This window comes from Anoplopoma fimbria, chromosome 21, assembly GCF_027596085.1.
Source record: "Anoplopoma fimbria isolate UVic2021 breed Golden Eagle Sablefish chromosome 21, Afim_UVic_2022, whole genome shotgun sequence".
NCBI lineage: Eukaryota > Metazoa > Chordata > Actinopteri > Perciformes > Anoplopomatidae > Anoplopoma > Anoplopoma fimbria.
The window spans coordinates 18,192,232-18,217,016 of NC_072469.1; the positions used below are offsets into that span (position 1 = coordinate 18,192,232).

General features: G+C 40.0%; 1 protein-coding gene across 1 annotated transcript in view; it reads left to right on the forward strand.

Moving 5' to 3' along the window:
* The window catches only part of ctnnd2a (catenin (cadherin-associated protein), delta 2a), a 205,494-nt gene that overhangs the window by 24,601 nt on the left and 156,108 nt on the right, over positions 1-24,785 (forward strand). Inside the window, exon 2 of the mRNA XM_054622519.1 lies at positions 21,310-21,422. Coding sequence (XP_054478494.1) covers positions 21,310-21,422 — 113 coding nt within the window. The remainder of the gene's footprint in view (positions 1-21,309; positions 21,423-24,785) is intronic.

A 24,785-nucleotide genomic window follows, 5' to 3' on the forward strand; every position in this document is an offset into this window, starting at 1 on the left:
TCAAGCAGTTTGTGTCTGCAATCACTGGCAGGCTGAATCCCCCCCAGCTGTTTATGATTTTACCACTTTTTTGGTCTCCCTCTAAAGATTTGGGTTTATTCAGAGACATATTTAATGTCTAAGCTGAGGAGCAGAAGGATGATTATGGCTGCTGGTTTGCATAGAGATGCTCAATGTTTTGTCTTGGCAGATGGTGTGTTGAACTTGGCTCTGGTTTGGCTGTCAACCAAAGTCTTGTTCTGGTGACCTTTTTCCACACTCTGGCCAAGAATGAGAAACTTGTACACTTTTCAGAAATATGCATTATGCTCAGCTCAGCTCCTGATGTAAGGTATAAGACATTATGTGTTGGTGCTTTATTTCATTGTGCTTAATTAGGCATTGCTATTGAACGGACTTCAGAAGAGGAAAGTCTGGTTTCATATAGTGAAACAGGAGCAATTCCGTATATTTTTAAAACTTGAAACTTTAGTTCAACATTGTGAAGATGCTACCTGTGCTTTTGTGCGAGTGCATGTCTATGTGAGAACTGGTGTGTGTGCTCTTCCCGCCTCTCCAGGGGTAGAACTCAGCAGTCCCTCTCCACTAAAAGTGCTGAGTGTGAGGGATGGTGTCAGATGACAAATCTAAGGGACAAACTGCATCTAAAGCAGACATTCTTTATAGTCCGTCCTTCACCTCTCTCTCTCTCTCCCTCCACCCATCTCTCCATCTCCTCCTTTCCTCATCTCACCGTTACTCTTCTCTCCACCCTCCCTTGTTTATCTGTCCCTTTACTTCATCTCAGAGTTAAAGGAAGACAAAAGCAATGTGATGCTGTGCATCAAAGAGATGACAGTGAGTCATCAACACCCCCATGATTACTGACGGAGCAATGCACTGTGGGTAACCTCCACCACGAACAACTCTCTCAGGCCACGTCCACACTAACCCGTTTTCAAATGAATCCGCATATCTTTTTCTGCGTTTGCACCGAGCGTCCACACTACACTGCATTTTAGGGCACCGAAAACGATTAAGTTTGAAAACGCTCCTGAGGACGGATAAGTTTGAAAACGCCGGGTTTTCATGATAGTGTGGATGACTGAAAACGAAGAAGTCCGAAAAACAATGACGTAGGCACCGACGTTCACTATTTGATTGGTTCTTAGCAGTTATGACGTGTCATTCCCTGATTCGTCACCCCCTTACCACGTGACCCTTTCCGGAAGAGAACAACAACAACAGCCTTGATACCGATCGACTAGCAGGTTAATTCAACATAGACGTTCAAACATGTAGGGACTTAGGAGGGGTTAGGGTCTTTGGCTTCAGCTGGAATCAGCTGTTATTGAAGAGATTAGAGGGGCGTGTCCAGTGACGTCATCAGCCCTACAGAATGGACTAATGACGTACCTGTGTTGACCAGATGTATGGACCCATAATCTAGTAAACTTCGTTTAATGACTGTTCATTTAAAGTACATGTGCTGTCTGTGTGGGAGAGATAGAGTTAGACCTGCAGTGTTGTAACTAAGCTTGAAAAATAAAACTTCTAAAAACTTCCACGAAATGTGTCTGTTTGAGTTCATGGAGGAAGATTTTAGAGGAAGTTCTTGAGTATCAAGCACGACAAGTATCAAGAGTAGTGTAATTGTATTATCTGTAACCAAGCAACCAATGTACTTCCTGTTTACACCGGCATGCGCATGCCCAGTGTACGTGAATAGTCACGTGATATTCGTTTTCAGGGGAGCAAGTCTGGACGCACATAATTTCGAAAACGATGCTGAAACGCACGTGTGGACGGAGATCTGGAAACCCCGTTTTCATTTGAAAACGAGTGAAAACGGGTTAATGTGGACATGGCCTCAGTGGGTGACAGCGTTAAAAGGATACTACACGCTTACAGTCTGTGCACACACATGTACATGTACACACATACTTTACATAGAAATGCACAAACATGTATGTACATGCATTCACATTAATAGGTTTAGAGTGTGTTTGGTGTTCTGGCTGCCTTACAAAATCTTTTTGATAACCTGAAAAGTGGACAATCAAGCCAAGAACAGAGTTTATTTGTAAAAGTTGTTTGGTCTATGACATTGGCCCCTATACTAGCAATATGCTCAGACATACACACAAATACACAATTTGGAAAAAGATAAGAACTTACGAAACAGAGAGTCACATTATTCAACATAAAATATTCAAATCAGAAATGAATGACATGAATCAATCATGTTTCTTCCTCTCCACTTCTATTTGCATTTCTTTACTCCCTCCTCCTCTCTTTCCGGCTCCCTTTTGACGACTCTCTTTTGTATCTTGCTTTCTCGCAGCTAATTGTGTACATAACCCCCCTGCTGTCACCCGCTGCAGCTTTTCCTCCTCTCTACTCTCCTCTTTTTCTACCATTCCCTCACTGTCTTCCTCTCTTCCCTCCTCCCGACAGTCACTCCTAGCCTTCATCTTGCTCAGAGGGGGGCCGGGAGCCATGTTTCTACCTAATGATGCATTGCAGAGTGTGAGGAAAAATTTGACAGTTAACAGCGTCCTCTCGCTCTTTCTAAGGCGTGTGCACACACTCTCTCACTCACACACACACACACACACACAGATTTCAGTCTTTCCGTATTTCAGATACGGACAGACACACACTGGAGTCACACTCAGCCTGGTGATGCCACATGTTGAGCCACCAAAGTTGGCCTCTGCATGTCATTTCTCAAACCTACGTATGTCATATAAAACGAAATGGTCACAAAGAAGGATACAAATAAATACATTTACAAACGTATCCTTGAGTACAATTTCATATATGTACACATAAGCTGTTAGGAGATAAGATACTTGGCGCTCACTACATGCTGAATAGATAAAGCTTTCTTCTTTATAGGAATCTTGAATAGGATAAAAGTCTGATTCTTCAAATACGCTTAAAGGCGGACAGAACATAAAACCTGAAAAAACCTTTAAGTTGTGTTTTGACCTAATGATTGGTGATTTTAAGCTCTGGAACGTAACCCCAGGGAAGTTTATCTACCTCTTTATTTGTAAAGGCAAGATTATCTTTACGGTTTAAAAAGCAATTTCACATGTAATGGTATTCTTAAAGAGCATAAAGACTTTGTTCTACATTCTTGATCAAATTAAAATGTAATCACCAATAAAGAGTACACTTAGATAAAATGTACACAATGTACCAAGACAAGTCAAGATAATAATGCACAAGGGACAGTTTAAGGGACCATAGTAGTGAGAGAAAATAAGAAGGGGAGGTGTCAAATAGCTGGGAATTACTCTATATTTGCTTTCATTCATGCTTGAACTTGAAATCGCATTTTCGACTCATATGAACGCCCCAATCCAAAACAAAAGTTTCAACCAGGCTCCAAACTACAACAAATATCTCTTTGATTTTGCGGTGATGATGCTGTGAATGTAATAGGGTGAATGCAATTTAAAATCTTGATTTTTTTTTTATTACCTTGGATACATGACAGTAAGAGTTTCACTGCCTAGTTTGCCACCTGTGTTGACTGAAAGATTTGATTAAGAAATGGAGTGAGAGATATTAGAGCCCACAAATACTTTTCCACATATCCTGTCTACAGATAGCAATATAAGAGTTGATGTGATATGAATCTCTGCATCCAACACATTCACACAGTGAAAATCTGGTGGTTACTGGTCTCAATTTTTTATTTTTATTTTTATCTCTCCACAATACTAGGGGGATATTACGGAATCTTTTTGTTAAATCATAAAGGCAAAATGAAGAGAAAGCTGAGAGATACCAATGTTTTGTATGTGCTATTGTGAACTGATTTGGATTAGAGACGGTATGGAGGGAAAAAAGCACATGCCAGTATTGGTTGCCATGTTTAACTCTTTGATTGACTCAAACATGTAAATTAACTCATTGATTTACAGACTAATTATACATTTATATGCAGGTCTTCTATGCATATATATGTGCATGTGTTTACGCATACGGGATTGTTTGTGTGCCTTTAATTTGCATTCAGATCCCCCCTCTTTCTCTTTCTAATGAGATGACATGGCTACAGTGTTCGTCTTCCACTCAGTGACAGCCTCTCTGCTGCCAATTAGTGGTGGAATCACCAGCTCTCTGTTGGCCTTCAGACATTACATCTGTTCGTGTACACAACCCACAAATGAGAGGACACGCTCAAAGGCCAGAGATGTAGTTTGAAAATGTAAACTACATCAAATGTACTTTATAGGGATTTGTGACTCTGTTTGTATATGTTTGGGTGTATAGTACATATGCTACTGATACCTAGAGAGAGCTTAGGAATGCATTCCTTGTGGGGGTGCTCTTGTTTTTTCCATCTGACCGCTGCTTTGGGTTGTTTATGTACTTGTGTCTTTTTCTCAATGTGTGTGTAGAGCAGAAGGCTTTTCCTTGTGGTTCTGAGTCGGTTTTGTCTGTTTTAACCTCCCATTTTCAGTGTGGTCTCTGATCTACCTCGATCATAGTGTTCACATCAAAAGTGGAGCAAATTGGAGGAATAGAAGTCTTAAAAAACAGGAATTTCTGCTTACCTCGAGGTAAAAGTAGTGCACAGGTTGCCCACGCTGTGATCATACTTGTTAAAGCAATTGAGCTCTCCTGAGAAGGACGCGTCGTAATACAACATGTCTCCGCATAGAGATGGGACAACTTTCAGCACAAGGTGTGTTAACACCAACACATATCCGGCTTTCAGACAAGTTGAGCAAGAAGTGGTTCTGGTCAATCATTTTTGTTGAAATCTTTTTCTTAATAAATTACATTATCTTCGCTTTCTCACACACACTATGCATTAGTTATTTTTGGTCTTAAAAATGCTGATCAATCGGGGTGCTACATTACCAGAGATAACCGAGATGAAACGTAAATACTAAAGTGGTGCCCACTGCCGGGTCAGAGCATTACACCCACCGTGTCTGTACATTACATAATTCACTGCTTTCTTACATATGTGCAATAATTGCAGTACCAGGATCAGCACCATGGACAGCGATTCTGAGCTCTACGGGAAAGCAGGAGGCATTTTGGCAAATCATTTTGTTGTGGAAATTCTTTACAATCAATGAAAAAGATAAAGATGCTGCATATGATTAAGAGTTCTGTTACAGTGATATATATTTAGTGAAGTCTACCGTATGAGTAAATCTAAGTATTAATGCAAGCAAGTTATTTCGTTTCATTGCTTACATGATAACATCAGGAATGACTATTCAATAAGGACTCAAACTGACGCAGAGAATCTACCGATGATATTAAAGTACTTTGTGCACTCGGTACTTGGTGCATACAGGCACTGGAATGCTCACACACACTTGCCAGTTATTCACAACTGTGTGGCGAGGCAGCAAACTGAGTACACCTCTGCAGATAACTTACTCATTGTCAGCAGTTGCTATTTAGCAGTATTATGGCTGAAGCCACCAATGCAGATGCAATGCAAGTCTATTTATATGCACCATGATTTACATGCATGTAAACATTACATTTTTTCAAAATCCGGAGTGAACTCATTGATAAAAAAGAAAGATTTAATCTTACAGCTGTGATACCCATAATTATTGTGCTTTTGAAATATTTAATTTCCATAATAATGAATTAGTTAATTGTTATGACAAATGGTTTGTGTATCATCAGGGGAATTTGTAATTAATACATATTGTGTCTAAACACCTACTGTGAATATAATCCATCAAGCCTTTTCTTACAGAGATTACAGCATTATCTTCAAATGTAAGAGTCAGACAGTAGTATCGTTTTCTCACACCCACAACCTACTCAGGGTATCACGAGGCCCCAAACACGGCCGTCGCTAGTAAGCTCATCCGAGTAGTTTAAAAGCAACAATAAATCTCTGGATGTATTTAATTTGTTTGATTTAGAGATGAGGGCAGCGGCATCCTTTTTACAGATTTATGGGAGCCTTCTCACGTGGTGGCGAATGGCAGTCTGTTCAGCACTACGTCTCGGCAGAAAAATAACGCCTCTCATAGCGGTGAATCATCATAGCTTCCTTTTCAGTGAAAACAAGCAGTTAATCTGATTCCCCATTCAGTTTTATAAAACTGTAAAATTTCATGCTAGAACTGATATTGTGACTGTGCCAGCGGAACACTGTGAGGTTCAAATTGCATAGGTTACTCTGGGTAAGTCATATATTGTATTTCATTCATAGACAAAAGCACTATTAGAACATGAATGACAAAGTATGACATTCCATTGCCGGCAGACACACACTTTTTTAAAAATACATGAGGGGAGTAGTCTAAACAATTGCCTTGTTCTCAAAAGCAAATAGAGCATGTAAACTAATTACTGAATGATACTGTTGCAGTATGTCTATCACATCTTTTAGAACAGCCTTGAATGCCGTTAAATCAAGTCGTTAATCTTAAATGTTCCGTTTAAAATGTAGCTGAAACAAAAATAGCAAAAGCCAAGACCATTTGAAATGGCTCCCTGGCATCTTTTCTGGCGTTTTAAAGGTAATGAGATGACCAGTCAAATGGAGCCTCGGGAGGATTAAAGCTTAATAGAAGTGACATTTTTGTCAACACGGAAGCGACCGACCGCTCCTCACATGGCCACTGCCTTCCAAATGAAAAGGAGCACTTGACATTTTACTATGACGATCACAAGCTCTTGCAGTTACCTTCACATGAAGTGAAGAGGGGAGGAGGAAAGCAGTGAGGGTTCAGCAGAGGAAGTATGAAGAATAATTTTACAAGTTGACTGCAACCACTCACCGGATCTCTCACAGGTTAAGCTTTTAACCCCGTGAAATGCTGGATGTTTCATTGCGTCTGTGTCGATACACTTCGCATTAAACGGGCCACACACCTCTGATTTGTAGGAAATGTGAATGCTTTATTTGAATGCTATGAATGAACTCCAAAAGAAAGGAGCTGGCAGAGATGCTTGTTAAGCCCTTTGCCCATCATAGAAAACTGTGCCGAAGGGCCTGTCTGTGATTTTATCATTGTCATGCTTGTCGTGCTGGTTTAGGCTTAGGGACTTACATACTGTATCTGTCATACGCACAGTCACACATACTCAAATGCTGACGTGTACCTGCACACACACACACACGCACTGTACTCATGTCCATACACGTGCAAGCGCATCCCCGAGTGTGTAAGCACTTGTGGATGCGCAGTGGAAAAACGTACTGTATATACTTTCAATTGCACAGACTGACAGACAATTTAGTCAGACTGAGGAACACACTCAGACAGCATGCTATGGGATTACACAGAAGTAGACACACATTGACATGCAGCCTCTATCCACGGTTCAGTAGCCGGCGACCTGCTCCCCTTCCTCTCCTTTTCAACACTAGCAAAACCACAGTGGGTGTAATAATAATAATAATAATAATAATAATAATAATAATAATAATAATAATAATAATAATAATAATAATCAATCCTTTATTAGTCCCACAATGGGGAAATTACAATTCTTTGCATTTAACCCATCCCGGAGGAGCAGCTAAGAAGTGCCCGGGGAGCAACTTGTGTAGCACTGATTTGCACTTGTTCACTGTTTGTTTGTTTGTTTGTGGATGTGTGTGCTCTTACTCTTTATCTCAACCTTCTTAAGAGGAGAGTGGTAAAGGACACGTCCCTTTGTTCCCTTTATGTGCTGATTAAAGGCTCCTCATTGACTTTAAATACCCCTTTACCTTGATTTTGATCTTTTTCGTCTCTTTAAATCTATTAAATAACAAAGTGGTCAATTGCTGTCTTTTATACAAGAGAGAAGTTAATGTATAAGCCTTCAAGCTTATTGACTGTAGCTGCACTTATGTCTACAATGTTGTCTGTCAGCACAACCCTGTCTCCTACAGAATAATGTTCCTCATTCAATTAAACTGCACTCTCAAGTACGTTCCTAGGGAAAGGTTTTTCCTCATTTAAAATGACTACGAAACTAAACAAAACAAAAACACAGTTAGTTGAAACTGGGACAACATTAGTGACCTGTGTTAACCTATCCATCACACAACCTCCTCCATGTGCTGACTTTTGCTGACTGATTTGAGACTACGTCAAAAGCAAACATAATCCACGACTAATGTAATTCACAATACAGTTTCGTTGTTTTGCAACGTACTTTTTAGGAGACAGGGCTGGTCAGCAGGCATTCATATACAACTTGTCTTGACTACCAAGACTTTCTTCAGAGTTAAACTGAACACTTGTTGCTTTGATAATTTGCTTTCATATTACCAGCGCGACATTGGCTCTCCTTCCTTTAAACCATTTTTATGTGCATACATGCTTGTGTGTCTCGTTGAAGCGGGCACTTGTGTATGTGTCTGCATATGTTAGCCCGGATCTGGGCAAGCGTTTGCGTGTGCTTGCACAGGCTAATCTATCAAAACAAGTGCTTGTGATTGCCAGTGGATGGATGACCTTTGGGGCCTCTCTGGAGTCCCCTGTCACATCATGTGGTGGAGATAGAGGACAGGAGGGGAAAGAGCTGACAAAGAATGCAGGGAAGACACTTGCTGGGTGAATAATTTTGTGTGTTTTTTTTTAATCCGTTTGTCCATGGAAGGGTTTTGCTGAGCACGCTTGCTTTTTTTTTGTTCAGCATCGCCCCTACTTCATATTCATGCACTTGCACGTGGCAGTCTCACCTGGCAGCGGCCCAGTACAGCCACATCCTTCTATACTTTATATCACTGAGCTGCCAATAGAGAGAGTGTCCTGCTCAAGGGCACATTGCCAGGAAGTGTTGAGAGAAGGCAGAGTGTTTACACATTCACTTGACTTGCCCAGAATTTCCCAGCTGGTCTGAGAAATTCAAAATTGCAGCCTGCTGGTTACAAGCCATTTCTCTAATCTAAAGGCCACCACCACCTCTAGATGAGGGAATACATTGTGTCTCTTGAATATATCCATTTTACTTATTCTAAAATAATAGTATGTACTTGCATAGTTAGTAGTATGTTTATTTTTTCTAACTCAAAATGTTCCAAATAACGTGCCGCAGCCTGCAACACAATTCTCTTGTCGAAACGCTCACAGAAAAGATGAACAACAAATGAACAAGTATTTCTGGGTATTTATTTTAAATGCATGCCAACATGTGCAGTACATGAGCTCAACAAGATGTCAATTGATGCCAGATGTTGTGTCTGTCTGCCAATATCCACAACACTGCAGATTCATCAGCAAATTTTGGAAAACACTTAACCATTAGTACATTGCTACACTCTCAGACAAGGTGATGCTGCCAACCGGACAAGTGTGTATGGAGCTTGTAGACACCTGCTTCCTGAGTCTGCTATGAGGGTATGTGTGAGCATGCACTCTGCCACACACACACACACACACACACACACACACACACACACACACACACACACACGCGCACACACACAACACATTCAACATAGAGCTGCAATGGCATTTAAGCAGTGACATTTTCCAAGTGACATTTTGTCTGTGCCCGAACCCATACTCACTGGGTGTGAACCCAATCATGCTGTCTCCTACGCTGTCATGGAGCCAAAAGCCAACACTTACACATGCACGAGACCTTGCACACATACACACACACTCACACACACACACACACACACACACACACACACACACACACACACACACACACACACACACACACACACACACACACACACACACACACACACAGGTGGCTTTGTTTTCGACCTAGTTAGGCCAGATTAAAAGATCGAGAATCGATTTGATACACTTTCAAAACCAGTCTTAGAATTAAAACTGACAACCTCTGAGCAATATTCCAGATACCCTATCCACGCTGTCTTGAAGTCAATCCTTGTCAACTATCCTTTCCTTTCTGTTGCCCACATGTAAAATATAATCATTTAATTACAGGGCATTTATATCTTTGTGCTATATACCCTTATATATTGAATAAAATGACATGTATTATCTATATATATATATATATATATATATATATATATAATCGAAGTTGACTAATTGGCCATTATCTTATTTTAAACCAAGACCAATATTTATAGATCTGGATTTTGTTGCTGTAAATGTCATTAAATAACTTTGGCCGACAGACTTCAGATATTTTTTTTGGGGGGGGGGATATCAAATTGACTAAAGACTAAAACCAATTAATTCCAGGAATAACACAATAATAAAATAAGCAAAGAAAGCTTGGATTGTATAATATTGGATCAACCTATACATTTAACACTTTATGATTAAGACTTTTGAATCAGCAGGATTTTACAATTACATTTATTTTGAAAAAAGGCCTTGATCAAGTTGTTTTTGCAAAGCACTTTTTAAAGTTGTTTTTTAATATGAACCAGCCTGTGTCAAGGTTTTTTGAGTTTTATATATAAAAAAAATACTGTTATGGAGGAAGAACACCCACACACTTCAATCAATGACGCATTCACATTTCTTGGTTAAGCTATAAACCTCTAAATACCTTATCAGAGCATACTGTCTCCTTAGTGTGACAGGGATATACATTGTGTGGTCATTATAATACAGCAGGTTCCAGGGCCAGACTTTTGATAGTCTTTTCCCACCTTGAACTGGAAACAAAAGACATTGACAGTTAAAAAGAAAGAATAAAAAAATCTCTCTCATAAAAACATTGATCTTTTTCCTCAAGTTCCACACAACGTATATCAGGCTGTCATATAGTGATGCCTAACTAATGAAAAAACAAACAAACATGGAACACGTTTTGTGCTTCTCACACTAGTGACATTTATTCAGTCTACACACCAATAAATGTGGTCTCAATAAATGTCACGGAAATTAACGAAGCAGTTTCATATTTTTTTTTAAATCAATGCGTTATTACCACACCATCAATCCTGACACCGACAGAAAGGAGGCTCCTTAGTAGAAATGGTTCTGTTGGTAGCAGCCAAGGAAAGCTATAGAACCCAACATTATTTAATATAACCTGTACCACCAGAGTGTTATTGAATTTGCTATTTACAAGGGAGAAAAAGAAAAAGAAAAAGAAAAAGGATGAGAGTATTTACAGTGGGAACAGTATATTGAATTGCCTCTCTTATATAATGCACACTAATTAGACAATTCATCACAAGTTAAATACAGTAGAACTTTTACACAGAATTCAGAGACAATAGTTTGCGCTCCACTAGTAAAAACTAAATTTGTAACTCTTGACAGTTAATCATGAAGGAGTTAATCACTGTTAGCACTTCCCCGACAGGTTCACACACATTCAATCAAACACGCACCAATGAACACACGCTGTCATTCAAGTTACTCAAGAGCTGAGTGAAATAGGCTTAACCAAATGACATTAACAGAGGCTGTTACCAAGGCGATTTTTTTAAGGGGACTGCCAATACGATTTCGCTCCTACAGAGTTTTGACAAAACCTATTAGTATATAAGTTTTTAAAACAGCATGACACAAAGACCAACCTTTTTAAAAAGGCCAGAAAACCAGTGTGAATTCAATGGGATTTACTTGCAGAAATAGAATATAATATTCATAACTATGTTTTAATTAGTGTATGATCACATAAAAGTAGGAATTGTTGTGTTTTCGCTAACTGAGAATGACCCCTTCAAATCTACATAGGTGGCGGGTCCTATTCACGGAGTCCGCCATGTTGCACCGCCACGTACAAACTGAACACTGACTCTAGAGAGATGTTTATGTTACCTGTAGGCCACCAGAGTTCTCCCAACTCCTTGGAAAGGGAGGGGTGAGCAAAGGGATATTCAATTGGATGCAATATCCAACCTCACCACTAATTGCCAAGAGATCCTACACACTGCTCCTCTAAACCTGACATCATATGCTAAACAAATAGGGGGCGCTGTGGCTCAGGAGGAAGAATGGGTAATCTCTTAATTCCAAAAGTTGGCGCCTCAATCCTTGGCTCTTCCTGTCAGCATACCGAAGTGTCGTTGAGCCGATCACTGAACCCCAATTATGTAATGAAAAAGTCAAAGGTACATACACGCCCAAACACGGGTATACTCGGAAAGATTATTTATCAGAAAAAAATACAATAACCAATTCACAATTTTGGCAGCTGTATAAAAAATGATAAAGAATACTTTTTGCCTATCATTCCATCTCCAAACTATGCCTCATTTTCTTTTTCAGTATTCCCTTTCTTTTTGTTCTAGTCTTATGTAACTCTGACAGACCAAAGCTATGCTATGGCCATAATTAGCACAGAGAGAGAGCGGTGTTGCATCTTTGTGTGTGTGTATCTGCATATATGTGGTAACCAGGCTGACATCCCATTCTGTTTAAAATCCAAAGCACTATTTTCTCTGATCAGGGTTTTCTATATACAGCACACAGAGCCAAACTCACAAACACATATACTTGTGCACACGCAAACACAGAGAAAAAGAGACAGACGTCCTGGAACGCGGAGGAGAGAGTGCAAAAGAGTGACAGCGTGAGGGAGAGAGCAAAATTGGAGACTAAGAGTGAGTTGATTTCATTTTGCCCACTGAGCCCTTAAATAATTTAACGAGGAGAGATCTGTCAGAGTAGTGCTGTGTTTGTGTGTTGAATATTTATAATGCATATAAAACTGTTATGGCCCAGCTGTTGGCAGTCATACATCTCAGGTCTGTGCAGTTTTTTAAAGGAGCCAAATCCAAACAGATATAGATGATTCCTCTTGTTGTCACTAGTGGTACGCTAGTGGTTTAGAGGTTTTTATCTAAAAAATATGGTAAATATTTATTGTGTTTTTCATCTAGTGACACACCATTAGCCTGGCCCCCAGCCTTGTGAATGGCTTATTTTCATCTGTTTAGTGATGGGGCTCTTTGATTTGTCCGTCTTTGAAGCTGTTTTCCTGACTTCCTCTTTTGGGTGGACCAGAGATATTTTAATCCTGGACTCATATTTATCAAACAACTCAGAAGCAGGACTAGGACTCACACTGAAAGTTTCAGTAGAACTAAAAATACTCCAAACTCAGAGCAAAACATGCAAGGTGGTTATGAAGTTTTCTACACAGCTTTGAGCAAAGGTTACAAGTTCTCCTTTGAGAGTGAATTAATCACCATTTTACAACACTTTAATACCCTAAAATAAGATTAATAGTTATGTCATATTTGTTTCTTATAATAATAATAACAATCAATCCTTTACTAGTCCCACAGTGGGGAAATTTTACAATTCTCTGCATTTAACCCATCCCGGAGGAGCAGTGGGCTGCTAAGAAGCACCCGGGGAGCAACTTGGGGTTAGGTGTCTCACTTTAGGACACCTCGGCATGTTGACTGTAGAGGCCGGGGTTCGAACCACCAACCTTGTGGTTGCAGGACGAGCGCTCTACCTCGTGAGCCACAGCCCCCCCAATTACTTATACTCTAGATGTAACCCAGTTAAAACACATGATTTGATCCAAGTCTGTATTTATATACATCATCCACTCCCTGCTCCACAAAGATAAAACAGAGAACGCAGACCGTATCAGCACACAAACCCCAAAGTCGCTGTATTTACTACAAAACTACTTCAGAGGTATGTGTTTTAGCTGCAACTTTGAAAAGTGCTTTTCTTCTTTGTCTTACTGCCATTTTTCCACCCTTTGGTAATGTCACTTTATCCATAAAGTAATTCTTAGACTACTGTCAGTGGAGCAGCTTTGGTGTATCTGCCCTAATATAAGTCTTGCTTACCGTTGTCTGTCTTTGTGGGACATTTTCTCTCATTGCCGATGAAGTCAACTGTGAAAATTACAGTAAATTGAGTCTTGGAGTTTATATTGTTTTAAATGCTGTGATGTTTGTGTCCTACTAGGATAGGATGTGACAGTTGCTGTTATAATCGTCTATTTCACTGTCATTGACTTAATTATTTTGCCACAAATCGGCAGTACACAAATGTGTACTAAACATTGATCCTAGGGATTCTTAGACATTCCTTAAACTTAAGATATTTCTTCAAGATTTCCACCGAAAGGTGCTTAGCATAAAATTCAGTGCATATCTATTGCCTCCGCACAGCTTTCAACATGGAGTCGGCGCAGTCAGCAGCTAGCAGCTGCTAACAGCACGAACAGTGCAAACAACGGAAGCAGTGGGACGACGTTATCAGCCGTTATCGCCGTATGAGCGCAGTATAAAGCGGCAGCCATTAGCTAGCCAATGCACACGCAGACAGACTGACTATGTCAACAAAGCACAGAAAAACTTGGATTACAGCACACCTACCTACCTCTTCATTGCAAAAAGTTTTTTGCTATGTTGATTATCTAAATCCCGTATATAGAACCTTAAATGTCAGATTTAATGAATTTGCCATGAGAAAGAACACTGTCATGAGTTATTTTGAAGTGAACTGATAATAGACCTATATCAGCACTTTATTACAGACTTAACAGTTTAACTGTCTAGTTTCAGTTCCTCAACCTCTTACTTTTGTGTTTACTTTGAACAAAGTTTATGGAGACATTACTGGAAATATCCCACAGTATTAAACTTTCATCTTTTCTTATTTAAATTATTTCACCCATCATCATCATCATCATCATCATCATCATCATCATCATCATCATCATCATCTGTGAGTTCTCCATCCAGGATAAATGAGAGCCTTAGAGCAGTGTGTTAATGCTTCTCTGGTTTTGGCTTGCCTGTAGTTGTTCTAGTTTAATGTTGTGAGGTCAATGACACAATAGGATTTATTCATAGCATTGACTGTTATGTGTTTGTAACAGGCTCTTTTTTTTGTCATTATTATTATTATAATTAGTGTTGGTGGTAGTTGTCGTCATACTCATGTGTGCGTGTGTCTTTTTTGTGTGTATTTGTAGTGTTTATGAACCATAATCCTTTCACTCGAAACCCATATACTGTTATCATCAGTACTACTGATGTGTTGCTGCCATGGCATTACTGCCATACCATAATCACATTAAAGAACACCCCTCAGGTATTGCTACTAATGTAAATTCAATTTCGTTAGAAGGTCGCTGTTACAGAAAAGGCCAGTCATCACTGCGATAGAAAGGACTAGTATCCCTGGTGTACAACAATAATGAATCACGTGTTATGGAAAACGATATGTGTTAATGAGCTAAGTTGATGCAGAATGAAGCCAGAACGAGTGGTGTAATATTTCTTTGTCTAGTATCACCATTTGCCAGATGGCTAGAGCACCTGTGTACACACCTACACACAGATGCACACGCGTGAACAGTGATACACAACCATTGCAGGGGCACTTCACAAAAGAACACAAATACACGTTCTTGTTCTTTTCTCTATATAAGGACCCCAGACTGACTGTACGTTCATTTCCTTATATTCCTAACACCTAATGCATAATCTGAAATCAGATCTTATTTTAAAGGATACAGCCTGTTTATTACAACTTGTATCAAAAGTGGACTGTAGAGTGACTACCCAAACTGTTTAGCCTGTAACGAATGTCCACAAACTGTGGATGTCTTCTTGGCTTCGGTTGTGTCTCCAAAATAAAGTGGTAGATAATATGGCTAAACTGTTTTAAACTTGTTTAAAGCATTTTTCATTATATTTTGAGTTTCTTGCACACTGTGATTTAATACTATTCAAGTTGCAATTTACCGAAGTTATCCTTGGAGCAAAATCTATTCCAGGAGACTTCACACAAAAAATAGCCTACACTCAAAGGTCTACAACTTGGTGTCTGTTCTCCCTAAGATGGAAGTACAGGAACATAAGCACCATATGCCCCATAGCAGGTAACAGTAAACCGTAGTGTTCAGTCGCAGATATACAATATCCACATTGTTTGAGGGATAAAAGAGTCATAAACATGATCAGGCCATTCTGGTAGTCTGTTTCCTTTCTTCTCTTTTTCTGTTCTCTCTTTCTTGCTCACACATGCACATGCAGAGGAAGTGGATCAGGTGTCCCTCCCTCGGCCATCCTCTCATGTGACTTTCATCGACAGAGACGTCTCAGTCTCCCCTATCTTTCTTCCTTCCTTTCTCCCTGTTTTTTCTCCCCTGCATTTCTTTCCCCCCTCCTCCTCCTGCTCCTCTCCTGACTCGTCGTTGACTTTTCACACTCATTAAAGTGACAGACAAGACAAGCCGAGGGGGGAGGGAGAGGTGCAGAAATGAATCTCAGCTAAATTTGAACCATACCTAGGCGACATGAACCACAGCTGTAAGTTTAGAAAGGAGGACCAGGGGTGATTGTTACCGAGTGGGGAATTTTAATATGCATGGTATTGAGAGGAAAGTGACCTTTTTACCAGCTCCCATTCACACTCCCTTTTCCCACTCATCTCATCTCAGTTGTTTTCATTCCTCTTCGCTGATTGAGGGAGGGGAGGGAAAGAATGAAAGAGCGAGAGAGAGTTACTTCTCAACTAGAAGGTCATAGCTCTGTTTGATAGCCTTTTGTCTCCCATCCAAAAACAGCACTGTTAATAGCTGCCCATAGGCCACTTTATAATGATTGGGCCTTATCTCTAGACACACACAGACACACAGACAGCACACAGTGTCTTTATGGTGGCAAGTGGGGAATTTAGCTTGAACGGAGCGAGAACTACAGCTGTCATTAATCCCATTTAAAGCTCTAATACTATGTTGCTATGTTATCCTGCATTGTTTCCCACTATGATTGCATGTACAATAAGTGCACATAAAATATAGTTTATTTAATACTGTACATGCATGTGGGATTGACTTAGCGAGACATTGTATGTTTATACTGTCTTATTTCCTCCTAATGTTCCTCCAATTCAAATTTCAAATGTGTCAGCTGTGTGCTGGATGTAATACAGAAAGCAGGAGTTGAAAGTGCACAGAGCTGTAACAGTGTATTTTTGGGCTGTGCAGCTGTCTAACTAGCATTAATTGCCAAATGAAATAATTGCTGGGGTAACAGTCAAGTAAATATTGCTCACTAAGAAACTTGTCACCGCAGGTGTTGGTTCTGCTTTTTGTAGGAGAAAGACTTAAATACATACGCAGACACCTCTGCGTACAGGTATGTGAAAGGGCAGGGGCCGTGTGTGAGAGGAGTCGGGTCCTAATTTGTAATGCTGGGAGGGTGGGGGGTGGATGTGGTTCTACAGTTGCCATAGAGACCCCTGTGGCTGACTGTGGGTGCTGTTTTCTGTCTCCTATTCATTCCTGAGAGGGAGGCGGTGACACACACGCACGACACTACACGACGTAGTGGAATCACACACCTTGTACATTTTAATATAAACACACTGACAAAGCAAAAGGAGGAACAGCTGAAAATCATCCCAACTCATCGGTTTTCGGGTCTAATGAACTGTGGTCTGTGCACATATCAAGGTAAAATAAACTACTACACACTTAACAAATTGTTTCGTAATTAGGTTACAACTTGTGGAGTCGACAGAACCGCAGGCTTTTATTAAACACATATGCAGAACGATCAAAATAGCTAGTATGACAAATGTTGAGACGAGATGACATTCAAGTAAGATTTTAAAGTGTGGTGGAGAAGACAAGTTGCCTCCAGTAGAGATACAGCTTGGTTGTCTTCCTTATAGCAGGAAAATAAAATGACTGCTTGTCTCCAAATGTACCTCTCCAAGTGCATTATTCTACAGATGTTGTCCAAGTACTAACTCTTTTAACAGCTGTATGCCAAATGAAGTTATATGATACACTTTTCTGTCTTTTAATATTTCCCCATAATTCACACCTTCTTTTTTTCTTTCCAGTTACATTTACATTATGTCAGTGCCTTGAAACAAGGACCCAACTCAGGATGTTGTTACATTATTTCCTTACACTGCCAGTACATAATATTTACTTTCCAGCTGTAGATTTTATGTTTGTGTCAGGCTGAATTTACTGCCATCATGATTTCAGACCCTGGCGAGTGAGTAAGCTTTTACTGAGTCAAATGTTATTGAGCCAACAGATGTGTTCAGTGCGAAAAGCCTAATTCAACAAAATAAGTTATTCTCAACACATTACAGAGCTTTTATGATGTTGAGTTGCTAATCCTTTTCTTTAAATATTTTCTTAAGTGTAGTAATTATGACTGTTCTGGTACTGCAGCAGCTGTTTCTTTCTTAATTTACGGCTGTTCACATCACAGTGATGTACAGTAACACGTACTTTGCAATATGAAGAGAGAGGTGTATGTCTCTAAATCTCATAAATCTATTTTTTGAGTCTAAAAAGCTCACCAGAGTATCCATAATTATAAATAAAACCCAAAACTGCAGCACAGAGATTCTAAACTACTGATTGAAGCATCCACTGTTATTCCCAACATGTATATGAATAGCTTCAAATGTGTTCTTTGCTGTCTTGTGGTTTAAACTAATCAGAATATACATCTGCATGCAACTGGACATTAAACTCACTAATCATACAGATACTATGCCAATTCATGAATATGCGTTTGAAAGTCTTTGTCAGTAGCAGACATAATTTATCTAACAGCACACCTTTGGCAAATGATTTGAATGAAAACAAATGTGACAAAAAGGTTATGCATATTTTAATAAATTTCATGAATGCAAGAATTGGACTAACAGGTTTCCCATCCGTTTTTGTGCATTCAAGTATTACCGTAGAAAGCATTTAAGATATTTTACAGTTGAGGTATTACATATGATCAATTAGCATAATGCTACTTTAGGTGCAGGGATTTGCATTTATTTTTTTATTTTTTTACACCTCGAGGATTTAAAACAGTTGCAGCAGTGGCAAACAAGGTGACAAAGCAGTCTGCTGTGGGGAGCAGAGCAGGGCTTTGAAGCGAGGCAAACAAAGCTGTAATTTAGAATTACGGGTCCAGGGGGTTTAATAGACCCTGCTCAAATTCCCAGCGTCGCCGCGTTTTGCAAATCATAGGGGTGGCTGAGCCTTCTACTTAGTTGTTCACATGTATGAGGTTTATCTTGTCGCGGGTGAGCAAGAGAAAATCTAGAGAGGAGTTTCTGACAGGAGGTAGAGCAATGAATGGAGGATAGCAAGGAGGGGTTGAGTGAATGGAGAGAAGATAAGAGGGGAATAGCAAGAAGGTGGGATTGTGCCTGGCGGCTAGTGGTGTTATGGCACAAGTTTTACTTCTGAACAATTTCTATGTGAACTTGCACGTTATCATATATCATACAGTTTGTGGTAAAGGAATTTCCTACTGTGAGATCAATGAAGTACGGCTAGTACTACATATGTATGCGTCTGGGCGCTTGCTTTTGGCACTTAAGTGGATGTGTGTGTATGTGAGGAAGAGAGAAGAGGGAGAAAGCGCAGAACTAAAAGTGTGTACAAGAGGAAAACAGCGAACCAGGGACAGAAAGAGTGTGCATATGAGTAAGTGGTTGCTGTAAGCGTGTGTGAAAAAGGGGTGAGGCAGCGAGAGGGAGATGAATTGCATTGTGCTCTGTAGTGTTGGGGAGGAGAGGGGATTGAGGTTGGAGACTCGAGATAGCGACTGGGGATCAACACATTCAGAGCTTCAGATGGCTTTGAGAAAACCAATCAAACCAGCATACACTCTCTCGACATCTCTCTCTCTCTTTCTCTCTCTCTCGCAGGGTCTCGCATACACGCATGCACTCGGTCGGACATGCACAATACCTTCAGTGGGGTGGAGTTCACTGCACTATTGATCTGCTTCCATGAGGCTGTGATTAACTTGAATGCAACACGCACACACATGCATGCACATACTTACACACAGTGAATGCTGGTTTGAAATCTCATCTGTCTGGCTCATAGCTAGATGACTGATATGGAACTGTCAGTAAGCCACTTAAATAGCTAATGCATCGGCACACACACACATGCACACACAAACAGAGTTGGGTAATGCATTCAGGGGTAATCTTCCATGCATGACGCCTTCAGCAAGCAGCTCATAACAGTGACAAACCAACAACAACTCAACAACAAGTGTCTGTATTGGGGTATCCATGAAGTCCAAATTTGAATAAAAGAGGTTTAGTACGTATCACAAGACTAAATACTGCACCGCAGTTTCTAAAACCATGAGACTGGAGTTTGAAACTTTGAAAAGTTATCATGGCAGGAGACATGTTTACCTTACTGCTTGAAACTATTGTGATGTAAACTGAAGAATTACATCACTTGCATTGGTCGCATGTTGTTTCATTGTATTGCAGAGATCTGATGTATGTGGTTTGTATTATAAGTAAGGTAAGTTTATCTAGTCCACTATACAGTAAGGATCACTGCACTATTTTTTCTGTCAAAAACTTACCTTCAAATGTTTGTCAGAAAACAAGTGTCACAAATATGTTTGACCAAATACCTGGATATCGATATTGCAAGGATCATTTTGGGTTGACTATTGGTGCATTCACAAGCTATTTACAAAACATTTTTTTTGATAAATAATCATCAGTAATTTAGATATAATGACTAAGTTGGTAAAGGCAAATAATACGTAAGTAAAAAAAAATGGCCTCATTTCACTGTAACACAGCCATTAAAACCAGAAAAAGACTTATTAGTATATTACGATATATAAAATCTAAGACAAAGTATCTACTTTTTTAAAGAATGTTTCACAATCAAATGTGAAAATGTCTTTGTTTGACCAATGAGGAAAACAAGTCCCATGGAAACAAGAAACACATCTCATAAAGGAATTCCACAAAAATCTTCATTCGACAGATTAACAGTTTGTAACCCAGTTTTAGGTGGAGCGCTTTTACTACTCCAATTGACAACCCTTCCAAATTCACAGCGGATGGGATTAAAGGGCTTTTTCACTCACACATTTAGAACACTTTCAACCAGTCACTCTGCCTCACGCCTTTTCTCACCTGTCAATCACATTCATGTTAATGATCACACTTCATTTTTAGCTGTCGCATAGCTGTCATCCAGCCCTAAGCCGTTTCCATGATCTGCGGCTGACAATACTTCACTTCTTCCATGACAAGCAGGTTGCAGTCCCAAAGCATCTTATGATTCACATTAAAATACTTTTCCGGTGCTGTCTGATGTCTTTCAAAGGTTACTTATCATATCTAGCTTTTAATAGTTTTAACACCCCACACGTCTTCCATCAATGACCAATCAGATGGGGAAAAATAACACAGTTTTTTAAAGTTTTGGTATCTCTGAAGGAAAGAAAGGAGTACTTGCAGCAGTGGTTAAAGAATTACACTATTAAGCTCTGCCTGCAATACCAGAGCCCTAATTTCCTAACAGAAGGCCCTTTAGCACCAGTTCCAAACTATCACACCTAGGAGCTTCCCAGCAGAACCTCAGCTCTCTCTCTCTCACTCCCCTTCTTGCTCCGTCTAATGCACACTCTGTCTTCCTCTTTCTCTTCAGGAGCTTCAGTTTGAACGCCTGACCAGGGAGCTTGAGGCTGAGCGTCAGATTGTTGCCACCCAGCTGGAGAGATGCAAGCTGGGATCAGAGGCAGGCAGCATGAGCAGCATCAGGTAACAAGGAAGCCCCATTTTTCTGTGTGTGTGTTGTGGGGTGGTGTGGGGTGGGGTGGGGTTATGAAGTAACACACACCGTCCCCATCATTTGTGTTTGGTGGTTGTTGACAGGATATCTCATTATTTGTGTGTCCTTAAACATCGTCAGGTAAAAGATATATAGTGTTTTACGTGGTCATAATGTCCCTGACTTTAACAAGCACAACCCCCCCCCACTCCACATGCACAAGTGGAAACGTAACTTATAGTTTGATGGAATAGGTTATTTGTCTTTCTGCTTTCATGCTGACTGCACCATTAAATTCCTTCAACCCCACACACACACACACACACACACACACACACACACACACACACACACACACACACACACACACACACACACACACACACCAAAGCATACACATCCTGGGTGTTTTTTCCTCCGATCTGTGGAGTGACGCTACTGGAAAAGAGCAGTGTTCCCCCCGCTGTGGGGTGCATTTATCAGCTGGATGGATTGGGACAACACTGAGGTTGCAGGCAAAATCACACACAGGGATAAACGCACTCACACTCACAGTACAAATACACATCGATGGTGTTAGATGGCGCAATACAACACAGAGCTTGTGGGGAGCTTTACAGACACACACATACACACTATACAGACAAACGCATGACATAACGATGTGAGGATACGATAACACCCTTCACAAATGCACAAGCATGCATACTCTCACATACAGCACTGACACACCATGATAGCGGCCGTGGGCTCGAGATAGCATACACAGCAACACAAGCCTTGGCAACTTTGGAGAGGGTGTGACAACACACACCTTCATCCACAACATGGTTACAAAAAGTCCTTTTAGAGACTTTGCTTTGCCACAGCGACTTGGGTCAAGCCTTAGTATTACACTTCCTGGAACCCCTTTAATCACATTACTGCATTAATTAGCATGTTAGCCACAGCCCTGAAACCCTTGAAAATACTTCATTATGTACCCCATTTATAAGTCTGCCCTTTTCTGTTGCCATAATTATTTTCAGATGAGGGAAAGAGAGCTCTTAATGAAAGAGGGAGCAAAGATGAGGGAAGGGTGGATGGAGGAGAGGAGATGAACGCGACTAGCATGTTAATTTTGGATTAACACAAACCTTGAGCTCAGTATCTGCCCCTCTCTCCTCACTAAATCACTGTCCCTTCACATTCACCTTCATACAGGCTTTTCCTCCTTGTAAATACAATTCCTGACTATAAGTAAAGTTTGTCAGAAAGTTATTTTGCAGAGTTTTGTGTGTGTGCTTGCCTGTGTGTGTGTGTGTATGTTTTTGTGTTTGCATGAATATTACTGTGATGTCAAAGAGTCAGGTTCATATAAATTCAGCATCCCTCCGACTCCCTCAGGCAGCTTATTCCATAAGTACACAACCCTGAGTGTGGGGGAGCAAGGAAATCGAGCACGTTTAGAAATGTCACTTATGAACCTTCTCAGTTCCTTCTTTGTGATCCAGCTGTCAGTTGACAGTTTTTGGTGAAAGTATAGAGGTTCACCTCGTGGGTTTGTGTTGAAGTTCCGTTATTTTTCGATATGTTACAAGTCATTTAAAATCAACCTGAGCCCCAACATCAAAGACAAAGTCATTGAGTGTTCAACATATACAGTATGTTCGTGAAATCAGCTCAGACATAAGATATAAAAGGACATACTGTGACTAAACTCTATATCGTTTATTTGATTTTGGGCTTCTATTTGTTTACATTTATTATGCGTTGTGTTTGTGTTGTGTATAATCCTCACTATTATGTGAGACTTACTTTGATACTGGTCATTAAGAATGTTTTTTTTTTTTTAGCACCCCCAGTATTTTAAGTTAATAAATGTAAACTATGATGGAGTTAGCTGGAGTTGGCTTATTAGTTAAAATAGTTGGCTCCAAACAAACCAGATAAGATTTAAGACTAAGTCTAGAGTTCAATTCAGATTAAATCAGCCTTCCATATATTTATGTTTTTGCATTGATTTTTCAAAGGTTTCAGTTCATCTTTCCACTCATCTTGTTACTCTTGACTCTGTGATTTATTTTCCTTATTAGCTGTATAACAAGCCATCATAATTCACACATAATATTTCTAGGATTTTGGACAGCTCTGTCAATAGTTTTTAAATAATGCAGCTAAGAAAGCAAAGACGTGAGACTCTGTCTTAATAGAGTCATCTAGATTGCTCGTCTGGACTTACTTAAATATTTCTTCAGGACATTTCAACTCTTGGATGAGCTATATCGTCCACTTAAACCCAACATATGGCTCGTCACTTGCTTGTTTATACAACATTTTTCGTTATATTCCTTACTGGCAACATCATCTGAAGTCCTCATGTCCTCAGCATATAGTAAAAGTATGTGAGAGAAACACTTCATCAAGCAAATGCATCCAAACAGATGTACAACTTCAGGTTTTATCTGAAGTTGTACATCTGTTTGGATGCATTTGCTTTATGCTTGTGAGAATGTCTGCTTGTGTGTGTTCCAATGCCAGCAATAGCCTGTCTGCTGTCAAGTCTGCTGTCTCATGGTTGCATCATCTTACGATTATCACATCAGATATAGAGGATTGGCTTAGCTAAGCTTTTGTGTGCTGACAGCTCACTATATGCCACTGAGTCCACATCCATGCCTGTGTGCGCTCAATTTTGTCAATGCGTGTTAACTAAAACGTGTGATGTGCATTTGTCTTCTCTTTTGTGCTTTTTATGCAATTTTGATTGACACCATCCTTTATGCAGATTCCAACAGGGCCTGCATTTTTTATTTTGTTTTCCAAAGCCTAAGTATAGATATTAGTGTCTGCAATGTAACTAGGAATGATCAGAGAAAGCCTGAAGCTATTCAAAGAGACAGTGCTAACCTTCCCCATGGTCTCCAACATCACCACTCATTTTCCTCCCCTTCATCAGGGTCTCAGTGACAGGCAGCAGCTAAATATAGAGTGTAGTGGCTGGCTCTGATTGAATAGGTGTTATAATAAAGCACAAGGTAAAAATGAACGAAGGCAAGCGAGGAAGTTGGATTGGGAGGAAAACAAGGACATCTACACAAAGACAGAAAAACACTAGGGCTCTTTTATATATTCTACATAGCATTTTTTGACATTTTATGAAAAACTTACTCTCCTCTTATCATTCTAAAGTTATGTTTCTCCTCTCATAATATTTCCTGTTGGCTTTAAGCTGCAGCCACCATATTCACTCAGCAGTGGGTCCATTACTCTGTTAGAAGCCTGTCAGGGGGAAAGCCAATTTAGGAGCACAATCTACCTGGTACCCTGTAGTTTTGTGTGTGCCTGCGTGTGTTTTATTATTCCAGGTGTGT